At 54.5% G+C, this 23,441-nt stretch overlaps 1 protein-coding gene across 1 annotated transcript in view; it reads right to left on the reverse strand.

Annotated features, from left to right (window-relative positions):
* The window catches only part of LOC146076066 (C-type lectin domain family 10 member A-like), a 97,571-nt gene that overhangs the window by 10,358 nt on the left and 63,772 nt on the right, over positions 1-23,441 (reverse strand). Inside the window, exon 9 of the mRNA XM_083185895.1 lies at positions 20,821-20,930. Within this exon, the coding sequence (XP_083042021.1) occupies positions 20,821-20,930 (110 nt within the window). The remainder of the gene's footprint in view (positions 1-20,820; positions 20,931-23,441) is intronic.

Here is a 23,441-nt window from a genome sequence, read left to right on the forward strand (position 1 = left end):
TTGGGTGCCGCGGGGGATGCCGGTGACAGTGGGGCGGTGATAATCCTCATGCTGTCACTGTGCAGCGGGCGGGCAGCGGTGTCTCTGGCTGGGTGCAGCGGGGGATGCCGGTGACAGTGGGGAGGGTGGCGGTGATAATCACTGTGCTGTCACTCAGCGGGCGTGCAGCGGTGTCTCTGGGTGCAGCGGGGGATGCCGGTGACAGTGGGGAGGGCGGCGGTGATAATCCTCATGCTGTCACTCAGCGGGCGGGCAGCGGTGTCTCTGGGTGCAGCGGGGGATGCCGGTGACAGTGGGGAGGGCGGCGGTGATAATCCTCATGCTGTCACTGTGCAGCGGGCGGGCAGCGGTGTCTCTGGGTGCCGCGGGGGATGCCGGTGACAGTGGGGCGGGCGGCGGTGATAATCCTCATGCTGTCACTTAGTGGGCGGGCAGCGGTGTCTCTGGGTGCAGCGGGTATGCCCGTGACAGTGGGGAGGGCGGCGGTGAAAATCAGCATGCTGTCACTTAGCGGGCGGGCAGCGATGTCTCTGGGTGCCGTGGGGGATGCCCAGAGCCAGATTAAGGTCTAAATGGGCCTGGAGCTGAAAATGATCAAGGGCCTATTATGCGCAATAATAGGGGTTGTGGCCAGCACCTAATAATGTGGGTGGCGTGACCAGTGTTCTGTTTGGGTGGTCTGCTCATGGGTGTGTCTGTATTTGTGTAAATACTTTCAACTAATTATATATGCCTGGAAAAGGCAGGGGGCTGGCATAGGAAAAATGCAGGGAGATATATTGGCGGGTGCACTCCAAAGGTGCACCCGCAGGATGCCGATGTCCTAAAATCCTAAAATACTTGCGGGGTGAGGCGGCACTCCAGTCATAAAAAGAATACTGAAAGACAAAACTTGATAGACAACATTTCAGCACCTTTTATGTGGTCATCTAAGTTTACCACACCATATACCGGGATTATTAATAATATAGCAGCCTAGTAGGTAGAGAAAATAAACTACTAGGTAGGCAGGCAGGCAGGCAGTAGCACTGCCAGTGGTCACCACAAAAGGTAGTTATATTACACACCACCAGTAGCTTTATGCAGTGCACCAGCAGAATTTATAATAATTAATTTTATATTAGGTACTGCTTGGCAGTGGCACTCAGTGGCACACGTCAGTGCACCAGCAGCATGGGATTATTTTCTACAGTCCCACACAGCACAAGTATTATTTTTTAATTAAATTAGATATAGCAGCCTAGTATGTACTAGGTAGGTACACTAGGTAGGCAGTAGCACTGCCAGTGGCAACAGTGGACTGAGTAACTAAATAATACTGGCAGATTCAGTGCAGGCAGCACCAGAGGACTATATATATAATATAATTAATTTAATTATTCATATATAATATAATATTACAGGCACAGCACAGCACCAGAGGTAGGCCTCAGCACAGAGACAGTAGTACTACAGGTACACAGTTAGACTGCTCTCCTAAGCAGAGAGGAGAACAGAGTACACAGCAGCACTGAGGGAGACAGCCCCAGCGACAAAAATAATTAATTACAGCACAGCACACCAGAGGTAGACCGCACAGAGGAGACAGTAGTACTACAAGTACACAGTTAGACTACACAGCAGCACTGAGAGACAGCACCAGCGATTGCAAAATATTGCGCTCAAGGTCAAGCTCAAGTTTAAGCCCCAGCAGCAGCACCAACACACCCTCTCCCAACCCACTACTAGACTGGAGTGAAGATGGCGGGCGCGGCAGCAGCTTTTAAAACCTCGCAAAATCCGGCCCCGGGAGATGACGTTCTGACCACGCGGACGGACCGAGTCAGGCGGGAATCTGATGACGTCCGTGTGGGCTCGGATCTCCGGAATCCGAGTCTGCACATCTCTAATTCAGAGCAATGCAGATCCCGGCTATTTGAAATAATACCCCTTTCACACCAGAAAATGCAGGGATTTACCCAGGCTGGCCCCTATTACACCAGCCTAGTTCCTGCATTTTCTGGTGTGAGGAGAGAAAACTACCCCCCCCCCCCTTTAAACTTTAGGGGTAGTTAACCAGCATTATCTTCGGAACCAACTGACCCATTTACATGTGGGCTTCGAATGATTTTCAAATGATTTTGGTCCTGTGAATCTGGGCCATTTGGTTCCAGAGAAATCTGTCCTCAAACAACATAACCAGCCATGATATGACATTTCAAACATGAAAAAATCGGTTTACCCGCAATATCTCTAGAACCAATGAACCCATATGGACCAACCTGGTATCAGATTGAAGGCCCAGCAATTTGAGTTAGACTGAGATCAACCTCGAGCTTCTGAGATGCCGTTGGAACCAGATGGGGGTTGGAATTAGCAGGTCTCATGTTATTCTATGGGGAAAACGTTCCAGCTTTGCCTGGCGGTATCTCCGGTTCCCAGGGGGCTAGCAACGCGGGGCCAGGCTTGTTGGAAAGCCCTAACCCTCAGCTATAAAATGGGCCTATTTAGAGAGTGGGCCTGGAGCTGTAGCTCCATCAGCCCCATTGTTAATCCGGCTCTGGGGATGCCGGTGAGAGTGGGGCGGGTGGCGGTGATAATCAGTGTGCTGTTACTCAGCGGGCGGGCAGCGGTGTCTCTGGGTGCAGCGGGGGATGCCGGTGAGAGTGGGGCGGGTGGCGGTGATAATCACTGTGCTGTTACTCAGCGGGCGGGCAGCGGTGTCTCTGGGTGCAGCGGGGGATGCCGGTGAGAGTGGGGCGGGTGGCGGTGATAATCACTGTGCTGTTACTCAGCGGGCGGGCAGCGGTGTCTCTGGGTGCAGCGGGGGATGCCGGTGACAGTGGGGCGGGTGGCGGTGATAATCCTCATGCTGTCACTCAGCGGGCGGGCAGCGGTGTCTCTGGGTGCCGTGGGGGATGCCGGTGAGAGTGGGGCAGTGATAATCAGCGTGCTGTCACTGTGCAGCGGGCGGGCAGCGGTGTCTCTGGGTGCCGCGGGGGATGCCGGTGACAGTGGGGCGGGTGGCGGTGATAATCCTCATGCTGTCACTCAGCGGGCGGGCAGCGGTGTCTCTGGGTGCCGTGGGGGATGCCGGTGAGAGTGGGGCAGTGATAATCAGTGTGCTGTCACTGTGCAGCGGGCGGGCAGCGGTGTCTCTGGGTGCCGTGGGGGATGCCTGTGAGAGTGGGGCGGGTGGCGGTGATAATCAGCGTGCTGTCACTCAGCGGGCGGGCAGCGGTGTCTCTGGGTGCCGTGGGGGATGCCGGTGAGAGTGGGGGCGGGTGGCGGTGATAATCAGTGTGCTGTCACTGTGCAGCGGGCGGGCAGCGGTGTCTCTGGGTGCAGCGGGGGATGCCGGTGACAGTGGGGCGGGTGGCGGTAATAATCAGCGTGCTGTCACTCAGAGGGCGTGCAGCTGTGTCTCTGGGTGCCGTGGGGGATGCCGGTGAGAGTGGGGCGGGGTGGCGGTGATAATCCTCATGCTTTCACTCAGCGGGCGGGCAGCAGCGTCTCTAGGTGCAGCGGGGGATGCCGGTGACAGTGGGGCGGGCGGCGGTGATAATCAGCGTGCTGTCACTGTGCAGCGGGCGGGCAGCGGTGTCTCTGGGTGCAGCGGGGGATGCCGGTGACAGTGGGGCGGGTGGCGGTAATAATCAGCGTGCTGTCACTCAGAGGGCGTGCAGCGGTGTCTCTGGGTGCCGCGCGGGATGCCGGTGAGAGTGGGGAGGGCGGCGGTGATAATCCTCATGCTGTCACTCAGCGGGCGGGCAGCAGCGTTTCTGGGTGCAGCGGGGGATGCCGGTGACAGTGGGGCGGGTGGCGGTAATAATCAGCGTGCTGTCACTCAGAGGGCGTGCAGCTGTGTCTCTGGGTGCCGTGGGGGATGCCGGTGAGAGTGGGGTGGGTGGCGGTGATAATCCTCATGCTTTCACTCAGCGGGCGGGCAGCAGCGTCTCTAGGTGCAGCGGGGGATGCCGGTGACAGTGGGGCGGGCGGCGGTGATAATCAGCGTGCTGTCACTGTGCAGCGGGCGGGCAGCGGTGTCTCTGGGTGCAGCGGGGGATGCCGGTGACAGTGGGGCGGGTGGCGGTAATAATCAGCGTGCTGTCACTCAGAGGGCGTGCAGCGGTGTCTCTGGGTGCCGCGCGGGATGCCGGTGAGAGTGGGGAGGGCGGCGGTGATAATCCTCATGCTGTCACTCAGCGGGCGGGCAGCAGCGTCTCTGGGTGCAGCGGGGGATGCCGGTGACAGTGGGGCGGGCGGCGGTAATAATCAGCATGCTGTCACTCAGCGGGCGGGCAGCGGTGTCTCTGGGTGCCGCGGGGGATGCCGGTGAGAGTGGGGCAGTGATAATCAGTGTGCTGTCACTGTGCAGCGGGCGGGCAGCGGTGTCTCTGGGTGCAGCGGGGGATGCCGGTGAGAGTGGGGCGGGCGGCGGTGATAATCACTGTGCTGTCACTCAGCGGGCGTGCAGCGGTGTCTCTGGGTGCAGCGGGGGATGCTGGTGAGAGTGGGGCAGTGATAATCAGCGTGCTGTCACTGTGCAGCGGGCGGCCAGCGGTGTCTCTGGGTGCCGTGGGGGATGCCGGTGAGAGTGGGGCGGGTGGCGGTGATAATCAGCGTGCTGTCACTCAGCGGGCAGGCAGCGGTGTCTCTGGGTGCAGCGGGGGATGCTGGTGAGAGTGGGGCAGTGATAATCAGCGTGCTGTCACTGTGCAGCGGGCGGGCAGCGGTGTCTCTGGGTGCCGTGGGGGATGCCGGTGAGAGTGGGGCGGGTGGCGGTGATAATCAGCGTGCTGTCACTCAGCGGGCGGGCAGCGGTGTCTCTGGGTGCCATGGGGATGCCGGTGAGAGTGGGGCGGGTGGCGGTGATAATCAGCGTGCTGTCACTGTGCAGCGGGCGGGCAGCGGTGTCTCTGGGTGCAGCGGGGGATGCCGGTGACAGTGGGGCGGGTGGCGGTAATAATCAGCGTGCTGTCACTCAGAGGGCGTGCAGCGGTGTCTCTGGGTGCCGTGGGGGATGCCGGTGAGAGTGGGGCGGGTGGCGGTGATAATCCTCATGCTTTCACTCAGCGGGCGGGCAGCAGCGTCTCTGGGTGCAGCGGGGGATGCCGGTGACAGTGGGGCAGTGATAATCAGTGTGCTGTCACTGTGCAGCGGGAGGGCAGCGGTGTCTCTGGGTGCCGCGGGGGATGCCGGTGAGAGTGGGGCGGGCGGCGGTGATAATCAGCGTGCTGTCACTGTGCAGCGGGCGGGCAGCGGTGTCTCTGGGTGCAGCGGGGGATGCCGGTGACAGTGGGGCGGGTGGCGGTAATAATCAGCGTGCTGTCACTCAGAGGGCGTGCAGCGGTGTCTCTGGGTGCCGCGGGGGATGCCGGTGAGAGTGGGGCAGTGATAATCAGCGTGCTGTCACTCAGCGGGCGGGCAGCGGTGTCTCTGGGTGCAGCGGTGGATGCCGGTGACAGTGGGAGGGCGGCGGTGATAATCCTCATGCTGTCACTCAGCGGGCGGGCAGCAGCGTCTCTGGGTGCAGCGGGGATGCCGGTGACAGTGGGGCGGGCGGCGGTAATAATCAGCATGCTGTCACTCAGCGGGCGGGCAGCGGTGTCTCTGGGTGCAGCGGGGGATGCCGGTGAGAGTGGGGCGGGCGGCGGTGATAATCACTGTGCTGTCACTGTGCAGCGGGCGGGCAGCGGTGTCTCTGGGTGCAGCGGGGGATGCCGGTGAGAGTGGGGCGGGCGGCGGTGATAATCACTGTGCTGTCACTCAGCGGGCGTGCAGCGGTGTCTCTGGGTGCAGCGGGGGATGCTGGTGAGAGTGGGGCAGTGATAATCAGCGTGCTGTCACTCAGCGGGTGGGCAGCGGTGTCTCTGGGTGCAGCGGGGGATGCTGGTGAGAGTGGGGCGGGTGGCGGTGATAATCAGCGTGCTGTCACTCAGCGGGCGGGCAGCGGTGTCTCTGGGTGCAGCGGGGGATGCTGGTGAGAGTGGGGCGGGTGGCGGTGATAATCAGCGTGCTGTCACTCAGCGGGCGGGCAGCGGTGTCTCTGGGTGCAGAGGTGGATGTCGGTGACAGTGGGGCGGGTGGCGGTGATAATCCTCATGCTGTCACTTAGCGGGCGGGCAGCAGCGTCTCTGGGTGCAGCGGGGGATGCCGGTGACAGTGGGGCGGGCGGCGGTAATAATCAGCGTGCTGTTACTCAGCGGGCGGGCAGCGGTGTCTCTGGGTGCCGCGGGGGATGCCGGTGAGAGTGGGGCGGGTGGCGGTGATAATCAGCATGCTATCACTCAGCGGGCGGGCAGCGGTGTCTCTGGGTGCAGCGGGGGATGCCGGTGAGAGTGGGGCGGGCGGCGGTGATAATCACTGTGCTGTCACTCAGCGGGCGTGCAGCGGTGTCTCTGGGTGCAGCGGGGGATGCCGGTGACAGTGGGGCAGTGATAATCAGCATACTGTCACTCAGCGGGCGTGCAGCGGTGTCTCTGGGTGCAGCGGGGGATGCCGGTGAAAGTGGGGCAGTGATAATCAGCGTGCTGTCACTGTGCAGCGGGCAGGCAGCGGTGTCTCTGGGTGCAGCGGGGGATGCCGGTGAGAGTGGGGCGGGCGGCGGTGATAATCACTGTGCTGTCACTGTGCAGCGGGCGGGCAGCGGTGTCTCTGGGTGCAGCGGGGGATGCCGGTGAGAGTGGGGCGGGCGGCGGTTATAATCACTGTGCTGTCACTCAGCGGGCGTGCAGCGGTGTCTCTGGGTGCAGCGGGGGATGCTGGTGAGAGTGGGGCAGTGATAATCAGCGTGCTGTCACTCAGCGGGTGGGCAGCGGTGTCTCTGGGTGCAGCGGGGGATGCTGGTGAGAGTGGGGCGTGTGGCGGTGATAATCAGCGTGCTGTCACTCAGCGGGCGGGCAGCGGTGTCTCTGGGTGCAGAGGTGGATGCCGGTGACAGTGGGGCGGGTGGCGGTGATAATCCTCATGCTGTCACTTAGCGGGCGGGCAGCAGCGTCTCTGGGTGCAGCGGGGGATGCCGGTGACAGTGGGGCGGGTGGCGGTAATAATCAGCGTGCTGTTACTCAGCGGGCGGGCAGCGGTGTCTCTGGGTGCCGCGGGGGATGCCGGTGAGAGTGGGGCGGGTGGCGGTGATAATCAGCATGCTATCACTCAGCGGGCGGGCAGCGGTGTCTCTGGGTGCAGCGGGGGATGCCGGTGAGAGTGGGGCGGGCGGCGGTGATAATCACTGTGCTGTCACTCAGCGGGCGTGCAGCGGTGTCTCTGGGTGCAGCGGGGGGTGCCGGTGAGAGTGGGGCGGGTGGCGGTGATAATCAGCGTGCTGTCACTCAGCGGGCGGGCAGCGGTGTCTCTGGGTGCAGCGGGGGATGCCGGTGAGAGTGGGGCGGGTGGCGGTGATAATCAGCGTGCTGTCACTGTGCAGCGGGCGGGCAGCGGTGTCTTTGGGTGCAGCGGGAAATGCCGGTGAGAGTGGGGCGGGTGGCGGTGATAATCAGCGTGCTGTCACTCAGCGGGCGGGCAGCGGTGTCTTTGGGTGCAGCGGGGGATGCCGGTGAGAGTGGGGCGTGTGGCGGTGATAATCAGCGTGCTGTCACTCAGCGGGCGGGCAGCGGTGTCTTTGGGTGCAGCGGGGGATGCCGGTGAGAGTGGGGCGGGTGGCGGTGATAATCCTCATGCTTTCACTCAGCGGGCGGGCAGCGGTGTCTCTGGGTGCAGCGGGGGATGCCTGTGACAGTGGGGCGGGCGGCGGTAATAATCAGCGTGCTGTCACTCAGCGGGCAGGCAGCGGTGTCTCTGGGTGCAGCGGGGGATGCCGGTGAGAGTGGGGCGGGTGGCGGTGATAATCCTCATGCTGTCACTCAGCGGGCGGGCAGCGGTGTCTCTGGGTGCCGCGGGGATGCCGGTGACAGTGGGGCGGTGATAATCCTCATGCTGTCACTCAGCGGGCGGGCAGCGGTGTCTCTGGGTGCCGCGGGGGATGCCAGTGAGAGTGGGGCGGGTGGCGGTGATAATCAGCGTGCTGTCACTCAGCGGGCGGGCAGCGGTGTCTCTGGGTTCCGCGGGGGATGCCGGTGACAGTGGGGCGGTGATAATCCTCATGCTGTCACTGTGCAGCGGGCGGGCAGCGGTGTCTCTGGCTGGGTGCAGCGGGGGATGCCGGTGACAGTGGGGAGGGTGGCGGTGATAATCACTGTGCTGTCACTCAGCGGGCGTGCAGCGGTGTCTCTGGGTGCAGCGGGGGATGCCGGTGACAGTGGGGAGGGCGGCGGTGATAATCCTCATGCTGTCACTCAGCGGGCGGGCAGCGGTGTCTCTGGGTGCAGCGGGGGATGCCGGTGACAGTGGGGAGGGCGGCGGTGATAATCCTCATGCTGTCACTGTGCAGCGGGCGGGCAGCGGTGTCTCTGGGTGCCGCGGGGGATGCCGGTGACAGTGGGGCGGGCGGCGGTGATAATCCTCATGCTGTCACTTAGTGGGCGGGCAGCGGTGTCTCTGGGTGCAGCGGGGGATGCCGGTGACAGTGGGGAGGGCGGCGGTGATAATCCTCATGCTGTCACTCAGCGGGCGGGCAGCGGTGTCTCTGGGTGCAGCGGGGGATGCCGGTGACAGTGGGGAGGGCGGCGGTGATAATCCTCATGCTGTCACTGTGCAGCGGGTGGGCAGCGGTGTCTCTGGGTGCAGCGGGGGATGCCGGTGACAGTGGGGCGGGCGGCGGTGATAATCCTCATGCTGTCACTCAGCGGGCGGGCAGCGGTGTCTCTGGGTGCCGCGGGGGATGCCGGTGACAGTGGGGAGGGCGGCGGTGATAATCCTGATGCTGTCACTCAGCGGGCGGGCAGCGGTGTCTCTGGGTGTAGCGGGGGATGCCGGTGACAGTGGGGCGGGCGGCAGTGATAATCCTCATGCTGTCACTCAGCGGGCGGGGCAGCGGTGTCTCTGGGTGCCGCGGGGGATGCCGGTGACAGTGGGGAGGGCGGCGGTGATAATCCTGATGCTGTCACTCAGCGGGCGGGCAGCGGTGTCTCTGGGTGCAGCGGGGGATGCCGGTGACAGTGGGGAGGGCGGCAGTGATAATCCTCATGCTGTCACTCAGCTGGCGGGCAGCGGTGTCTCTGGGTGCCGCGGGGGATGCCGGTGACAGTGGGGCGGGCGGCGGTGATAATCCTCATGCTGTCACTCAGCGGGCGGGCAGCGGTGTCTCTGGGTGCCGCGGGGGATGCCGGTGAGAGTGGGGCGGGTGGCGGTGATAATCCTCATGCTGTCACTCAGCGGGCGGGCAGCGGTGTCTCTGGGTTCCGCGGGGATGCCGGTGACAGTGGGGCGGTGATAATCCTCATGCTGTCACTCAGCGGGCGGGCAGCGGTGTCTCTGGGTGCCGCGGGGGATGCCGGTGAGAGTGGGGCGGGTGGCGGTGATAATCAGCGTGCTGTCACTCAGCGGGCGGGCAGCGGTGTCTCTGGGTGCCGCGGGGGATGCCGGTGACAGTGGGGCGGTGATAATCCTTATGCTGTCACTGTGCAGCGGGCGGGCAGCGGTGTCTCTGGCTGGGTGCAGCGGGGAATGCCGGTGACAGTGGGGAGGGTGGCGGTGATAATCACTGTGCTGTCACTCAGCGGGCGTGCAGCGGTGTCTCTGGGTGCAGCGGGGGATGCCGGTGACAGTGGGGAGGGCGGCAGTGATAATCCTCATGCTGTCACTCAGCGGGCGGGCAGCGGTGTCTCTGGGTGCAGCGGGGGATGCCGGTGACAGTGGGGAGGGCGGCGGTGATAATCCTCATGCTGTCACTGTGCAGCGGGCGGGCAGCGGTGTCTCTGGGTGCCGCGGGGGATGCCGGGTGACAGTGGGGCGGGCGGCGGTGATAATCCTCATGCTGTCACTTAGTGGGCGGGCAGCGGTGTCTCTGGGTGCAGTGGGGGATGCCGGTGACAGTGGGGAGGGCGGCGGTGATAATCCTCATGCTGTCACTCAGCGGGCGGGCAGCGGTGTCTCTGGGTGCAGCGGTGGATGCCGGTGACAGTGGGGAGGGCGGCGGTGATAATCCTGATGCTGTCACTCAGCGGGCGGGCAGCGGTGTCTCTGGGTGCAGCGGGGGATGCCGGTGACAGTGGGGCGGGCGGCGGGTGATAATCCTCATGCTGTCACTCAGCGGGCGGGCAGCGGTGTCTCTGGGTGCCGCGGGGGATGCCGGTGAGAGTGGGGCGGGTGGCGGTGATAATCAGCGTGCTGTCACTCAGCGGGCGGGCAGCGGTGTCTCTGGGTGCCGCGGGGGATGCCGGTGACAGTGGGGCGGTGATAATCCTCATGCTGTCACTGTGCAGCGGGCGGGCAGCGGTGTCTCTGGCTGGGTGCAGCGGGGGATGCCGGTGACAGTGGGGAGGGTGGCGGTGATAATCACTGTGCTGTCACTCAGCGGGCGTGCAGCAGTGTCTCTGGGTGCAGCGGGGGATGCCGGTGACAGTGGGGAGGGCGGCGGTGATAATCCTCATGCTGTCACTCAGCGGGCGGGCAGCGGTGTCTCTGGGTGCAGCGGGGGATGCCGGTGACAGTGGGGAGGGCGGCGGTGATAATCCTCATGCTGTCACTGTGCAGCGGGTGGGCAGCGGTGTCTCTGGGTGCCGCGGGGGATGCCGGTGACAGTGGGGCGGGCGGCGGTGATAATCCTCATGCTGTCACTTAGTGGGCGGGCAGCGGTGTCTCTGGGTGCAGCGGGGGATGCCGGTGACAGTGGGGAGGGCGGCGGTGATAATCCTCATGCTGTCACTCAGCGGGCGGGCAGCGGTGTCTCTGGGTGCAGCGGTGGATGCCGGTGACAGTGGGGAGGGCGGCGGTGATAATCCTGATGCTGTCACTCAGCGGGCGGGCAGCGGTGTCTCTGGGTGCCGCGGGGGATGCCGGTGACAGTGGGGAGGGCGGCGGTGATAATCCTGATGCTGTCACTCAGCCGGCGGGCAGCGGTGTCTCTGGGTGCCGCGGGGGATGCCGGTGACAGTGGGGAGGGCGGCGGTGATAATCAGCGTGCTGTCACTCAGCGGGCGTGCAGCGGTGTCTCTGGGTGCAGCGGGGGATGCCGGTGACAGTGGGGCGGGTGGCGGTGATAATCCTCATGCTGTCACTCAGCGGGCGGGCAGCGGTGTCTCTGGGTGCAGCGAGGGATGCCGGTGACAGTGGGGCGGGCGGCGGTGATAATCCTGATGCTGTCACTCAGCGGGCGGGCAGCGGCGGCTATTACATCTTTAACATAACATGTCAAATGACTATCCGGCTTCTGATTGGCTGAGATAGCGCTCTCTCAGCCAATCAGCAGCCGCTGGGAAGGAGCCTGTGACACAGGTAATGTGCTGTAATTGGGTTTATCGTAATATTTAAATGTATGGACTATTCTGCTGTATTTGTGCATTGTGTGCAGTGTGGATTGTGTATGTATGTGTGCAGCGTGTATTGGGTGTATGTGTATATGTGCAGTGTGTATTGGGTGTATGTGTGCAGTGTGTATGTGTGCAGTGTGTATTGGGTGTATATGTGCAGTGTGTATATGTGCAGTGTGTATTGGGTATATGTGTGCAGTGTGTATTGGGTGTATGTGTACAGTGTGTATTGGGTGTATATGTGCAGTGTGTATTGGGTTGTGTGCAGTGTGTATGTATGTGCGCAGTGTGTATATGTGCAGTGTGTATTGGGTGTATATGTGCAATGTGTATGTATGTGTGCAGTGTGTATGTATGTGCGCAGTGTGTATATGTGCAGTGTGTATTGGATGTATGTGTGCAGTGTGTATTGGGTGTATGTGTGCAGTATGTATTGGGTGCAGTGTGTATTGGATGTATGTGTGCAGTTTCTTATATAGCTCAGCAGATTCTGTTACAGTGTCTTATATAGGGCAGCAGATTCCATTACAGTAACGGAATCTGCTGCGCTATATAAGACACTGTAACGGAATCTGCTTGCTATGTAAGACGCTGTAACGGAATCTGCTGCGCTATATAAGGCTCTGTAACGGAATCTGCTGCACTATATAAGACACTGTAACGGAATCTGCCGCGCTATATAAGACACTGTAACGGAATCTGCTGCGCTATATAAGACACTGTAACGGAATCTGCTTGCTATGTAAGACGCTGTAACGGAATCTGCTGCGCTATATAAGGCTCTGTAACGGAATCTGCTGCACTATATAAGACACTGTAACGGAATCTGCCGCGCTATATAAGACACTGTAACGGAATCTGCTGCGCTATATAATACACTGTAACGGAATCTGCTGCGCTATATAAGACGCTGTAACGGAATCTGCTGCGCTATATAAGACACTTTAACGGAATCTGCTGCGCTATATAAGACGCTGTAACGGAATCTGCTGCGCTATATAAGACACTGTAACGGAATCTGCTGCGCTATATAAGACACTGTAACGGAATCTGCTGCGCTATATAAGACACAGTAACGGAATTTGCTGCGCTATATAAGACACTGTAACGGAATCTGCTGCGCTATATAAGACACTGTAACAGATTCTGCTGCGCTATATAAGACGCTGTAATGGAATCTGCTGCGCTATATAAGACACTGTAACGGAATCTGCTGCACTATATAAGACACTGTAACGGAATCTGCTACGCTATATAAGACGCTGTAACAGAATCTGCTGCGCTATATAAGACACTGTAACGGAATCTACTGCGCTATATAAGGCTCTGTAACGGAATCTGCTGCACTATATAAGACACTGTAACGGAATCTGCTGCGCTATATAAGACACTGTAACGGAATCTGCTGCGCTATATAAGACACTGTAACGGAATCTGCTGCGCTATATAATACACTGTAACGGAATCTGCTGCGCTATATAAGACACTGTAACGGAATCTGCTGCGCTATATAAGACACTGTAACGGAATCTGCTGCGCTATATAATACACTGTAACGGAATCTGCTGCGCTATATAAGACGCTGTAACGGAATCTGCTGCGCTATATAAGACACTGTAACGGAATCTGCTGCGCTATATAAGACGCTGTAACGGAATCTGCTGCGCTATATAAGACACTGTAACGGAATCTGCTTGCTATGTAAGACGCTGTAACGGAATCTGCTGCGCTATATAAGGCTCTGTAACGGAATCTGCTGCACTATATAAGACACTGTAACGGAATCTGTCGCGCTATATAAGACACTGTAACGGAATCTGCTGCGCTATATAAGACACTGTAACGTTTGTAGCCTACCTGAGCAGACGTGCAGAGTGTGAGCTCCAGCCTTCCAGTGCAGTGAGAGTTCCGCCCCCAGCTTCCCCAGGCTTGGGGCACCTTTCCTGGGAAAAGCAAAAGGCAAGCACCCGGTGCGGGGTTGCCTGGAGCAAAAGAGCATAATGGTGAAGGGTGTCAGCAGGAGACCAGCAGCCCGCAAAGCTGGCCCTAAGACCCCCAGGACTGGTGCAGCTACAAGGTCCAGAAGATCTGACCCAGTACCTGAAATCATGGCTGCAGATGAGAACAGTGGCATGAAGGACCCCCCAGAAGATCCCGGAGGTACCCCTGCACCTAGCCTGGTGCGGGGAGAAGAGATGGGAGAACCTGCTGCGAAAGCATCCAGCGGTGGCAAAGAAACAACTGCCGTGGGGGATACAAGTTTCATGCTGTTGAGTGAATCTTCTTTTGATGAAGATGAAGACAGGCACTTTGATTTGATGTGTCTGCAGGACTTGAGACGTGAAATAGTGTTTGTTAACCGTAAGCTGCAGAAAGCCAAGGAAAAACGCAATGCTATCTCCAAATGGGATCAGTGCACACTGGATAACATTGTCTCAAGACATTTAAAAAGTCTGAATAAGATAGAACGCCGTATACAGCTTAAAGAGATGGATGGCATCAGCTGTGAAAAATCTCCAGCACTGCATGAGTCAACTGCACACCAGATGGTTAATCTTTCCCACACTGTCAAGCTGTGCTCTGACCCAGATTCCAGCAGTGAGGGAACCAGGAAGACACCTGCAGTGAAACCTGAGAACGTGGCAGCTACTATGCTAGAGGAATCTGACAAGGAAACACTGAACGGGACAGAGGCTGCAGGCAAGAAGCTAACTGTGGCTAAAACAGTGAGTGTGAAACCGGCAGTGATCGGAGGAGAGAGAGAGGTGCCGTCTGGGTCCATCACAACAGGAACAGCAGTGAGTAAGACCAAGGCAGGGGATCCCCAGGACACTGTAAGTACTGATTATGTGATGAATGAGCCAGAGGAGGACAGTGCGTTCCTGGGGACCCCTGTGGTCTTCAAGGAACACCAGAGTAACTTACCAGACTGTCTTTCAGCCTCAGAATGTGAAGCAGTATTGGAAAAAGCGGCACTGATTTCTGATGTCTTAAAGTACAAAAAAGGAAAGGCTGTTAAAAATGTGATAGACAGTCAAGTTGCAGGGCCAAGTCATGCATGTGAAACTGAGAAAAAGAAAGTGTCTTTCTCAAGTAAAAGTAATAATGTGGTGATTTCTTGTGAACCTGTTATAACAGCAGAAGGTAATGTTGGGAAAAAGTCGACATGTGAAATGCTGACACAGGGTCAAAAAAGACTAAATGTGGACACTTTAAACAGTAATGAAATGGTTGTTTTTGAGACTGTTTTTGGGGCCATTGGTGCACCTGAAGGTGCAAGGGGTGCCTTAAAGCTAATTTCTAGTCAAATTAACAAACAGAAAAGTATTGAAAATGTTGCAAATGATGGGTCGACACCAATATCTTATGCAAAGGCAGTTTGTCAAAATGAAGGCATGAAAGAAAATGTCTTAAATCATGAAGGGCCTGTAAAGAGTTCTTATGGTAGGCGTCACTTGCTCCAATTTAAATGGATTGGCAAAACAGAAACCCCCTCGCAGTCAGATTTTTTAAATATGATTTTTTCTCTAAATTGCCATGCCGGTGATCTGTCGGCGTGTATACACCCCGACAGATCTCCCTTCTTTGATGTGAGTTTCTTATCCCCTTATAAGATGCACAAAGTGTTTGAAGAATGGGAGAGAAAAAAAGCAGAGGAAAAATATGAGGGTTTTATAGTGACGGCCACATCCTCCAGGCCTGAGTATGTGAGAATTAAGATCTTAGTCAGGAATGACTTAATTCCAGCCGAGGATATTGAATTTTGGTTAAACAGAAATTGCACAGTCAAGAGCAAACTCACTAAAATTGGGTATACGCTTGGAGTGTGGGGAGGTGCTTGGTCGGTCCTGGTAAAATTACATCAGATAGAGGGAAAGACCTTGCACCTACCATCGGCGGCGTATATTGGTAGAGATAGGATCCAAGTATTCTACCCTGGCCAGCCCCGCACGTGTTTCAAATGTGGCCAGATCGGTCATAATAGCAGTGAATGTGGGGAACAGAAATGTAACATGTGTAATGAAGTCGGCCATGCTTCAAACACGTGCAATAAGGTGAAATGCAACCTGTGTGGCCAGGTGGGACACCCATACAGCAGGTGCCCAAATTCTGCTAAGAATCTCACAAACAATCCACAGAGTAACGAAAATTATGCAAAAGCCATAATTAATAAAGACCAGCAAGTAGAGTGGGTGGCAGACTCAAAAGGAGAAGAGGAACCTTTTCAAATGGTAAAAAAAGGGAAAAAGTCCTGTAAAAAGGTGATAGAAACCAACCTAAATCTTTCAAACAGATTCCTAGCTTTCTCTGAGAGTGAGGATGAAGAGGAGTCTGGGATTGGTGAGGGTGATATAGTTAAACAAAAAGAAGGCCTAGTTTTCAAACCAAGTGGAAAAAAAAAAAAAATTGAGAAAATAATTGACAAAATTAAAGACAGGCAAAGTGAACAGAGGGAGAAGGAGACCTCTAAGCATAGGAAAGGGGCAAGCAATATTAGTACCAATATCAGGGCCACAAAAGGTAAAGCTAATAAAAGAATAGCCCATGAAGAATCGGAAGTATCAGGTGAAGATGCCCTTAGGAAATCTAAACTTCAAAAGAGCAAAACTCCTGAGGCAAATATTCCAACTGAAAGCAACCCAGAAATAGATAAGGAAAGTAAACCGCCAGACATCAGCGTAAACCCAGATGGTTTGTCTGAAGGTATGGAAGTGGTCACGAATGACATGGGTGGAGGAGAGAGAATGGATGGTGATGGTAATGGTGAAATAAATAAGAGCTTATGTTAAATCCTTTACAAATTTATTTATGGATCCCCATCTCATTAAATGTGCCACTCTTAATGTGGCATCAATATCATCTGGTAGGGCCCAGCTTATGGCCTATGATTTTTTGAATGGCAAGGATTTTGACATACTTTTCCTTCAGGAGACCAGAACGAGAACCCTCGAGGTCCTGCATAGGGCTAAGAGGGAATGGACCAGGGGTCCCTCGTTTTGGTCTCTTGCGGCTGAGCCCTACAGTGGGGTGGCGGTTCTTTTTACCGACAAGGTAACCATAAATAGATTTGTAGAACTGGAGGTAGGAAGGTGTATAGTTTTGGACGTTAACCTTAGGGGACAGGACCTGAGGCTAATTAACATCTATGGCCCCCAATCACCTTGGGACAGGAAATGTCTTTTCGGGTTAATAAAACCTTTTCTGTTCACAGCTCAGCAGGTCATTTTTGGTGGTGACTTTAACACTGTCACCAGACCAAAAGATAGAGGAGGGCCCAAAAATAATAAGACCCTGGGCTATGATGCAAATTTCTTAGTTAGCATGGTAGGACAGGCTGGTCTGGAGGATGTTCATGTCAAGCATTTCCCAGACCTCACGGGTTTCACTTATTTTTGTGGTAAGCGTAGGTCTAGAATAGATAGATTTTTTGTTAAAGGAGGTTCGAAAACTCTGCCCCCCAAGGTAGAGCCAGTAGAATTCTCTGACCACTGTTTTTTCTCTTTCTCCTTGAATGCTTCAGAGACCATCCAGAAAGGGAGGGGTCTATGGAGGTTGAATGCTGAACTCCTGAAGAATGAGGGCGTGATGCAGTCTCTCAGAGATCTCCTGATGGATCATGAATCGCTGTTGGAGGCAGGATGGAGTAGATCTGAGTGGTGGGAGGTTTTTAAAAAGAAAGTCCAGGGTTTCTTCAAGAGGCTGGTAAGGAAAAAGAACTTGATAAAAAAAAATACCTACTATGCTCTGAAAAGGGAATTAGATTTCCTGATCTCTGAGAATGGAGATGGTGGGGAAATCTCCAGAGTGAAGGCTCAGATGAAGGAATACCAATATAATCGGTTAGCTTCTTTGACCCTGGAGAGGGATTTCGGTACATACCACTCGCCGGATCCCTACCAGGATTGTAAGAGGAGGACTGAAGTTAAGGAAATCAGAGGTCTACATGACAATCAGGGTGTGCTTCAGGAGGGGAAAGAAGGCATCCTGAGAGTTGTGAAAGACTATTACTCTGACCTTCTGTCTGAGAAATCACTTATCGGAGAAAAGATGGAATCGTTTCTGAGGGAGACCCCAGGTCTGGTGAATCCAGGTACCTCTCTTGATTGTTTGTGCAACAGAATAAGTGTAGAAGAAGTGAGGGAAGCGATTGGTGGATTGTCACCAAAGAAGTCACCCGGACCTGATGGTCTAACATCGGAATTCTATAAAGAACTGTCTGATGTCATCGCTCCCCGTCTTACGGAGGTGTTTAATACCTGTTTGGAGAAAGGTGAACTGTCTCCTTCCATGAGACGGTCGGCGCTTATTCTGTTGTTCAAAGGTAAGGATCGTACTCATATTGAGAATTGGCGCCCCATCGCCCTCCTCAATACAGATAGAAAGATTTTGGCAAAAGTATTTTTCAACAGAATAATAGAGTTCTCAAAAGCTCTTCTTTCATCTTCCCAGCATTGCACCGTGAAAGGGCGTAGCACCTTTAGTGCAGTCCTTGGTGTCCGGGAGGCCGTGGAGCGGTGTAGGGCTGGAAAGTTTGGAAAATATCTGCTGGCTTTGGACCAATCCAAGGCTTTTGACCGTGTCAACCATAAGTACCTCTGGGCTTTACTGGAAAGGTATGGCTTCCCGGGGAAGATGGTAGATTGGCTCAAAATTCTATATAGTAAGGCCGAGAGCTTCCCTCTTGTCAATGGTTGGGTAGGGCCCTCCTTTAGTGTGGACTCGGGAGTACGTCAGGGATGCCCCCTGAGCTCTCTTCTCTATGTTTTTGCGATCGATCCTCTGATAAGGAGGATTGAGAACAGCGCATTGGAGGGACTGCAGCTGGCTCCGGATTTCACGCTAAGGGTGACAGCCTATGCGGATGATGTCACCATAATTCTGTCATCTGTGGCAGAGGCGGGTGTCATTGACCAACTAGTCCAGAATTACTCTGTGACTTCCGGTTCAAAAGTGAACAAAGACAAGAGTGAAGTTTTCTGGATGGGGGAGGGAGGGAAGGAGTTTCCCCTCCCGGACACCTTCCCCGTGGCCAGTGATAGCATCAAAGTTTTAGGCATCCATTTCGACCATGGTGATTATGCCACAGCAAATTGGGAAAGGAAGCTGGAGGATGCGACCAAGAAAGTAAACCTATGGAAAAGTAAAAAATTTTCCCTGAGGGAAAGGGTGGACATATGCAAGACCTATTTGGTACCAATGTTCCTGTATGTCAGCTACGTCTGTTGTTTGCCACAATCGCTGTGGTCCAGACTATGTTCTCTGTTTTTCCACATGTTTTGGGGAAACAAGATGAACATGGTCAAGAGAGGTATTGTGTACAGATCGAGGGCAGAGGGAGGCCAAGATATGGTCAACCCTGTAGTCTTCTTCACAACAGCTTTTCTAAAGCTGAATATTGGTAGCATCTTTATGGAGGACCCCCCTCGATGGGTACAGGGTTTTCTGGAGTGGTGGAATCCCTTTTCCAGAGCGTGGATAGAGGGAGGCCGACTGAAAAAGCCCTGGACTGGCAGAGGATACCTTCCGATCTACGTGATTCTGGCCATTAGGATGATTACCAAGTGGGGTGTGGCAGTTGGAGATGTAAGGGACCTCTCGAGGAAGGAGTTGGGGAAGAGGGTCTTGCAAATCTACTTCCTGGCCCCGCTGGCTTTGAGAGATTGTCCAGGCACTGTCTGTTCAGCTGGGTTGAAGTTGCTCAATGACCGACGGATCCCTCTGAAGTTTAGAGACATTGCCTGGCTCTCGTTCCAAGGGAAGCTCTATGTTGGAGGGAACCTTAAGTTTAAAAGGACCAATGATCGTGGTTGTCCACGGGAGGAATGTCTTGGGGAGGAGGAGACTATAGACCACTTTTTTCTTAAGTGTCCCTTCAATGTTGAAGTTTATAGATCGGTGTCAATCTCACTGGGCATTCCTTGTCTTTCGGGGCTTAGTTACCTGGAATGGGCCTACGGTGCTTTCAAGAGATATGGGGATTTTGATTTGTGCACCATTTATATAGTTAGTTTAGTTGTTAGGTACCACACGTGGCATGCAAGGTGTCATATTGGAATCAGGAAAAAGGTCCTTCCTCTTAGGATGGTGGTGGATCTTATCCTACAGGATGTAAAGGTGGTGATGGATAAGGAAAGGGAAAAGCTAGATGCTGTCAGCTGGTCTCGCCTGTGGGGCCAGCTGAAACCTCCTTAGTAGGTGGCGTCTGGTGTAATCCTGGACCTTCTGGGAACTTTTCTTCTTTAAACACGTAGTGCATGTTTTCCTTCATTTTTTTTAAAGGAAAGGTTTATATACACATCCCTAGCATAAGTCTTATTTAATTTATGTTGGTGAATTGAATGTAAGGGGGGAGTGTTTGATTTAAATGAATGTCTTGTGGGCATGGGTTATATAAGTTTATGTTTCAAGGTGGTGGGTATCAAGGGTGTGGTGATGGTTGGGTGGTTAAATTGTTTGCATGTTGATGGTTTCCTCGAGGCTTGAATGATGAATATATGGGGAGTATGGGGATGAATGATGGATAAAAGATGATGGATAAGTGATTCTCTTAGTAAAAAATGGGTTTCAATTTTTTTTTTTTTTTTTTTTTCTTTAATGTTATAGTTTCATTTATAATTCTATATATATATATGTTTTAGTTTATATGAGGCAGATTGCTATATGTTTTGTTCTTGTGCTATTTTGATTCTAGGTATATGTATTCATTACTTTCCTTATTTATTATGTATATACTGGTTTTTAAATTTTTGTACATATGGATGAAATCTTCAATAAAAGAAGCATCGACACTGTAACGGAATCTGCTGCGCTATATAATACACTGTAACGGAATCTGCTGCGCTATATAAGACGCTGTAACGGAATCTGCTGCGCTATATAAGACAATGTAACGGAATCTGCTGCGCTATATAAGACGCTGTAACGGAATCTGCTGCGCTATATAATACACTGTAACGGAATCTGCTGCGCTATATAAGACGCTGTAACGGAATCTGCTGCGCTATATAAGACGCTGTAACGGAATCTGCTGCAGTATATAAGACGCTGTAACGGAATCTGCTGCGCTATATAAGACGCTGTAACGGAATCTGCTGCGCTATAAAAGACGCTGTAACGGAATCTGCTGCGCTATAGAAGACGCTGTAACGGAATCTGCTGCGCTATATAAGACGCTGTAACGGAATCTGCTGCGCTATATAAGACGCTGTAACGGAATCTGCTGCGCTATATAAGACGCTGTAACGGAATCTGCTGCGCTATATAAGACGCTGTAACGGAATCTGCTGCGCTATATAAGACGCTGTAACGGAATCTGCTGCGCTATATAAGACGCTGTAACGGAATCTGCTGCGCTATATAAGACGCTGTAACGGAATCTGCTGCGCTATATAAGACACTGTAACGGAATATGCTGCGCTATATAAGACACTGTAAATAAATAAATGTATCCAATATACTGTGGACATCTTACTTTGGATAAGTATCATACGGTGTCCCGTCCACCCATCTCCAGGTGGTGCTGTTCTTATCCGTGAGTCCGATCCACATTGTTATCTCCCGGGTCATCTGAGTCACAAAGTCCTTCATGTAGAGAACAAATAGAGGTTACAACGTACATACCCCCATGCCACAAACAGTACTGTACCTTTACACAATATCGTATATTACCCCCATCCCACACACAGTACTGCACATGGCCATTATAATGTACATTACCCCATCCCACATATAGGTCTCCCACAGATACTGCTACACCTGTCTCAATACCCTACAGTAACTTATACACCCACCACTGTACTATACTCCCCCACAGTTACTTATACACCCGTCTCTGTGCTCTCCTCCCCCACAGTTACTTATACACCCGTCTCTGTGCTCTGCTCCCCACAGTTACTTATACACCCGTCTCTGTGCTCTGCTCCTCCACAGTTACTTATACACCCGTCTCTGTGCTCTGCTCCTCCACAGTTACTTATACACCCGTCTCTGTGCTCTGCTCCCCCACAGTTACTTATACACCCGTCTCTGTGCTCTGCTCCCCACAGTTACTTATACACCCGTCTCTGTGCTCTGCTCCTCCACAGTTACTTATACACCCGTCTCTGTGCTCTGCTCCCCCACAGTTACTTATACACCCGTCTCTGTGCTCTGCTCCCCCACAGTTACTTATACACCCGGCTCTGTGCTCTGCTCTCCCACAGTTACTTATACACCCGTCTGTGCTCTGCTCCCCCACAGTTACTTATACACCCGTCTCTGTGCTATGCTCCCCCACAGTTACTTATACCCCCGTCTCTGTGCTCTGATCCCCCACAGTTACTTATACACCCGTCTCTGTGCTCTGCTCCCCACAGTTACTTATACACCCGTCTCTGTGCTCTGCTCCCCCACAGTTACTTATACACCCGTCTCTGTGCTCTGCTCCCCCACAGTTACTTATACACCCGTCTCTGTGCTCTGCTCCCCCACAGTTACTTATACACCCGTCTCTGTGCTCTGCTCCCCCACAGTTACTTATACACCCGTCTCTGTACTCTGCTCCCCCACAGTTACTTATACACCCGTCTCTGTGCTCTGCTCCCCACAGTTACTTATACACCCGTCTCTGTGCTCTGCTCCCCCACAGTCACTTATACACCCGTCTCTGTGCTCTAATCCCACCCAGTTACTTACACACCCGTCTCTGTGCTCTGCTCCCCACAGTTACTTATACACCCGTCTCTGTGTACTGCTCCCCCACAGTTACTTATACACCCGTCTCTGTGCTCTGCTCCCCACAGTTACTTATACACCCGTCTCTGTGCTCTGCTCCCCACAGTTACTTATACACCCGTCTCTGTGCTCTGCTCCCCCACAGTTACTTATACACCCGTCTCTGTGCTCTGCTCCCCACAGTTACTTATACACCCGTCTCTGTGCTCTGCTCCCCCACAGTTACTTATACACCCGTCTGTGCTCTGCTCCCCCACAGTTACTTATACACCCATCTCTGTGCTCTGCTCCCCCACAGTTACTTATACACCCGTCTCTGTGCTCTGATCCCGACAGTTACTTATACACCCGTCTCTGTGCTCTGCTCCCCCACAGTTACTTATACACCCGTCTCTGTGCTCTGATCCCGACAGTTACTTATACACCCGTCTCTGTGCTCTGCTCCCCCACAGTTACTTATACACCCGTCTCTGTGCTCTGCTCCCCACAGTTACTTATACACCCGTCTCTGTGCTCTGCTCCCCACAGTTACTCATACACCCGTCTCTGTGCTCTGCTCCCCCACAGTTACTTATACACCCGTCTCTGTGCTCTGATCCCGACAGTTACTTATACACCCGTCTCTGTGCTCTGCTCCCCCACAGTTACTTATACACCCGTCTCTGTGCTCTGCTCCCCACAGTTACTTATACACCCGTCTCTGTGCTCTGCTCCCCACAGTTACTCATACACCCGTCTCTGTGCTCTGCTCCCCCACAGTTACTCATACACCCGTCTCTGTGCTCTGCTCCCCCACAGTTACTCATACACCCGTCTCTGTGCTCTGCTCCCCACAGTTACTCATACACCCGTCTCTGTGCTCTGCTCCCGCACAGTTACTTATACACCCGTCTCTGTGCTCTGCTCCCCACAGTTACTTATACACCCGTCTCTGTGCTCTGCTCCCCCACAGTTACTCATACACCCGTCTCTGTGCTCTGCTCCCCCACAGTTACTTATACGCCCGTCTCTGTGCTCTGATCCCCCACAGTTACTTATACACCCGTCTCTGTGTTCTGCTCCCCCACAGTTACTTATACACCCGTCTCTGTGCTCTGCTCCCCCACAGTTACTTATACACCCGTCTCTGTGCTCTGCTCCCCCACAGTTACTTATACACCCGTCTCTGTGCTCTGCTCCCCCACAGTTACTTATACATCCGTCTCTGTGCTCTGCTCCCCCACAGTTACTCATACACCCGTCTCTGTGCTCTGCTCCCGCACAGTTACTTATACACCCGTCTCTGTGCTCTGCTCCCCACAGTTACTTATACACCCGTCTCTGTGCTCTGCTCCCCCACAGTTACTCATACACCCGTCTCTGTGCTCTGCTCCCCCACAG

Source organism: Crinia signifera, chromosome 4 (assembly GCF_055691185.1).
Source record: "Crinia signifera chromosome 4, ASM5569118v1, whole genome shotgun sequence".
Lineage (NCBI taxonomy): Eukaryota > Metazoa > Chordata > Amphibia > Anura > Myobatrachidae > Crinia > Crinia signifera.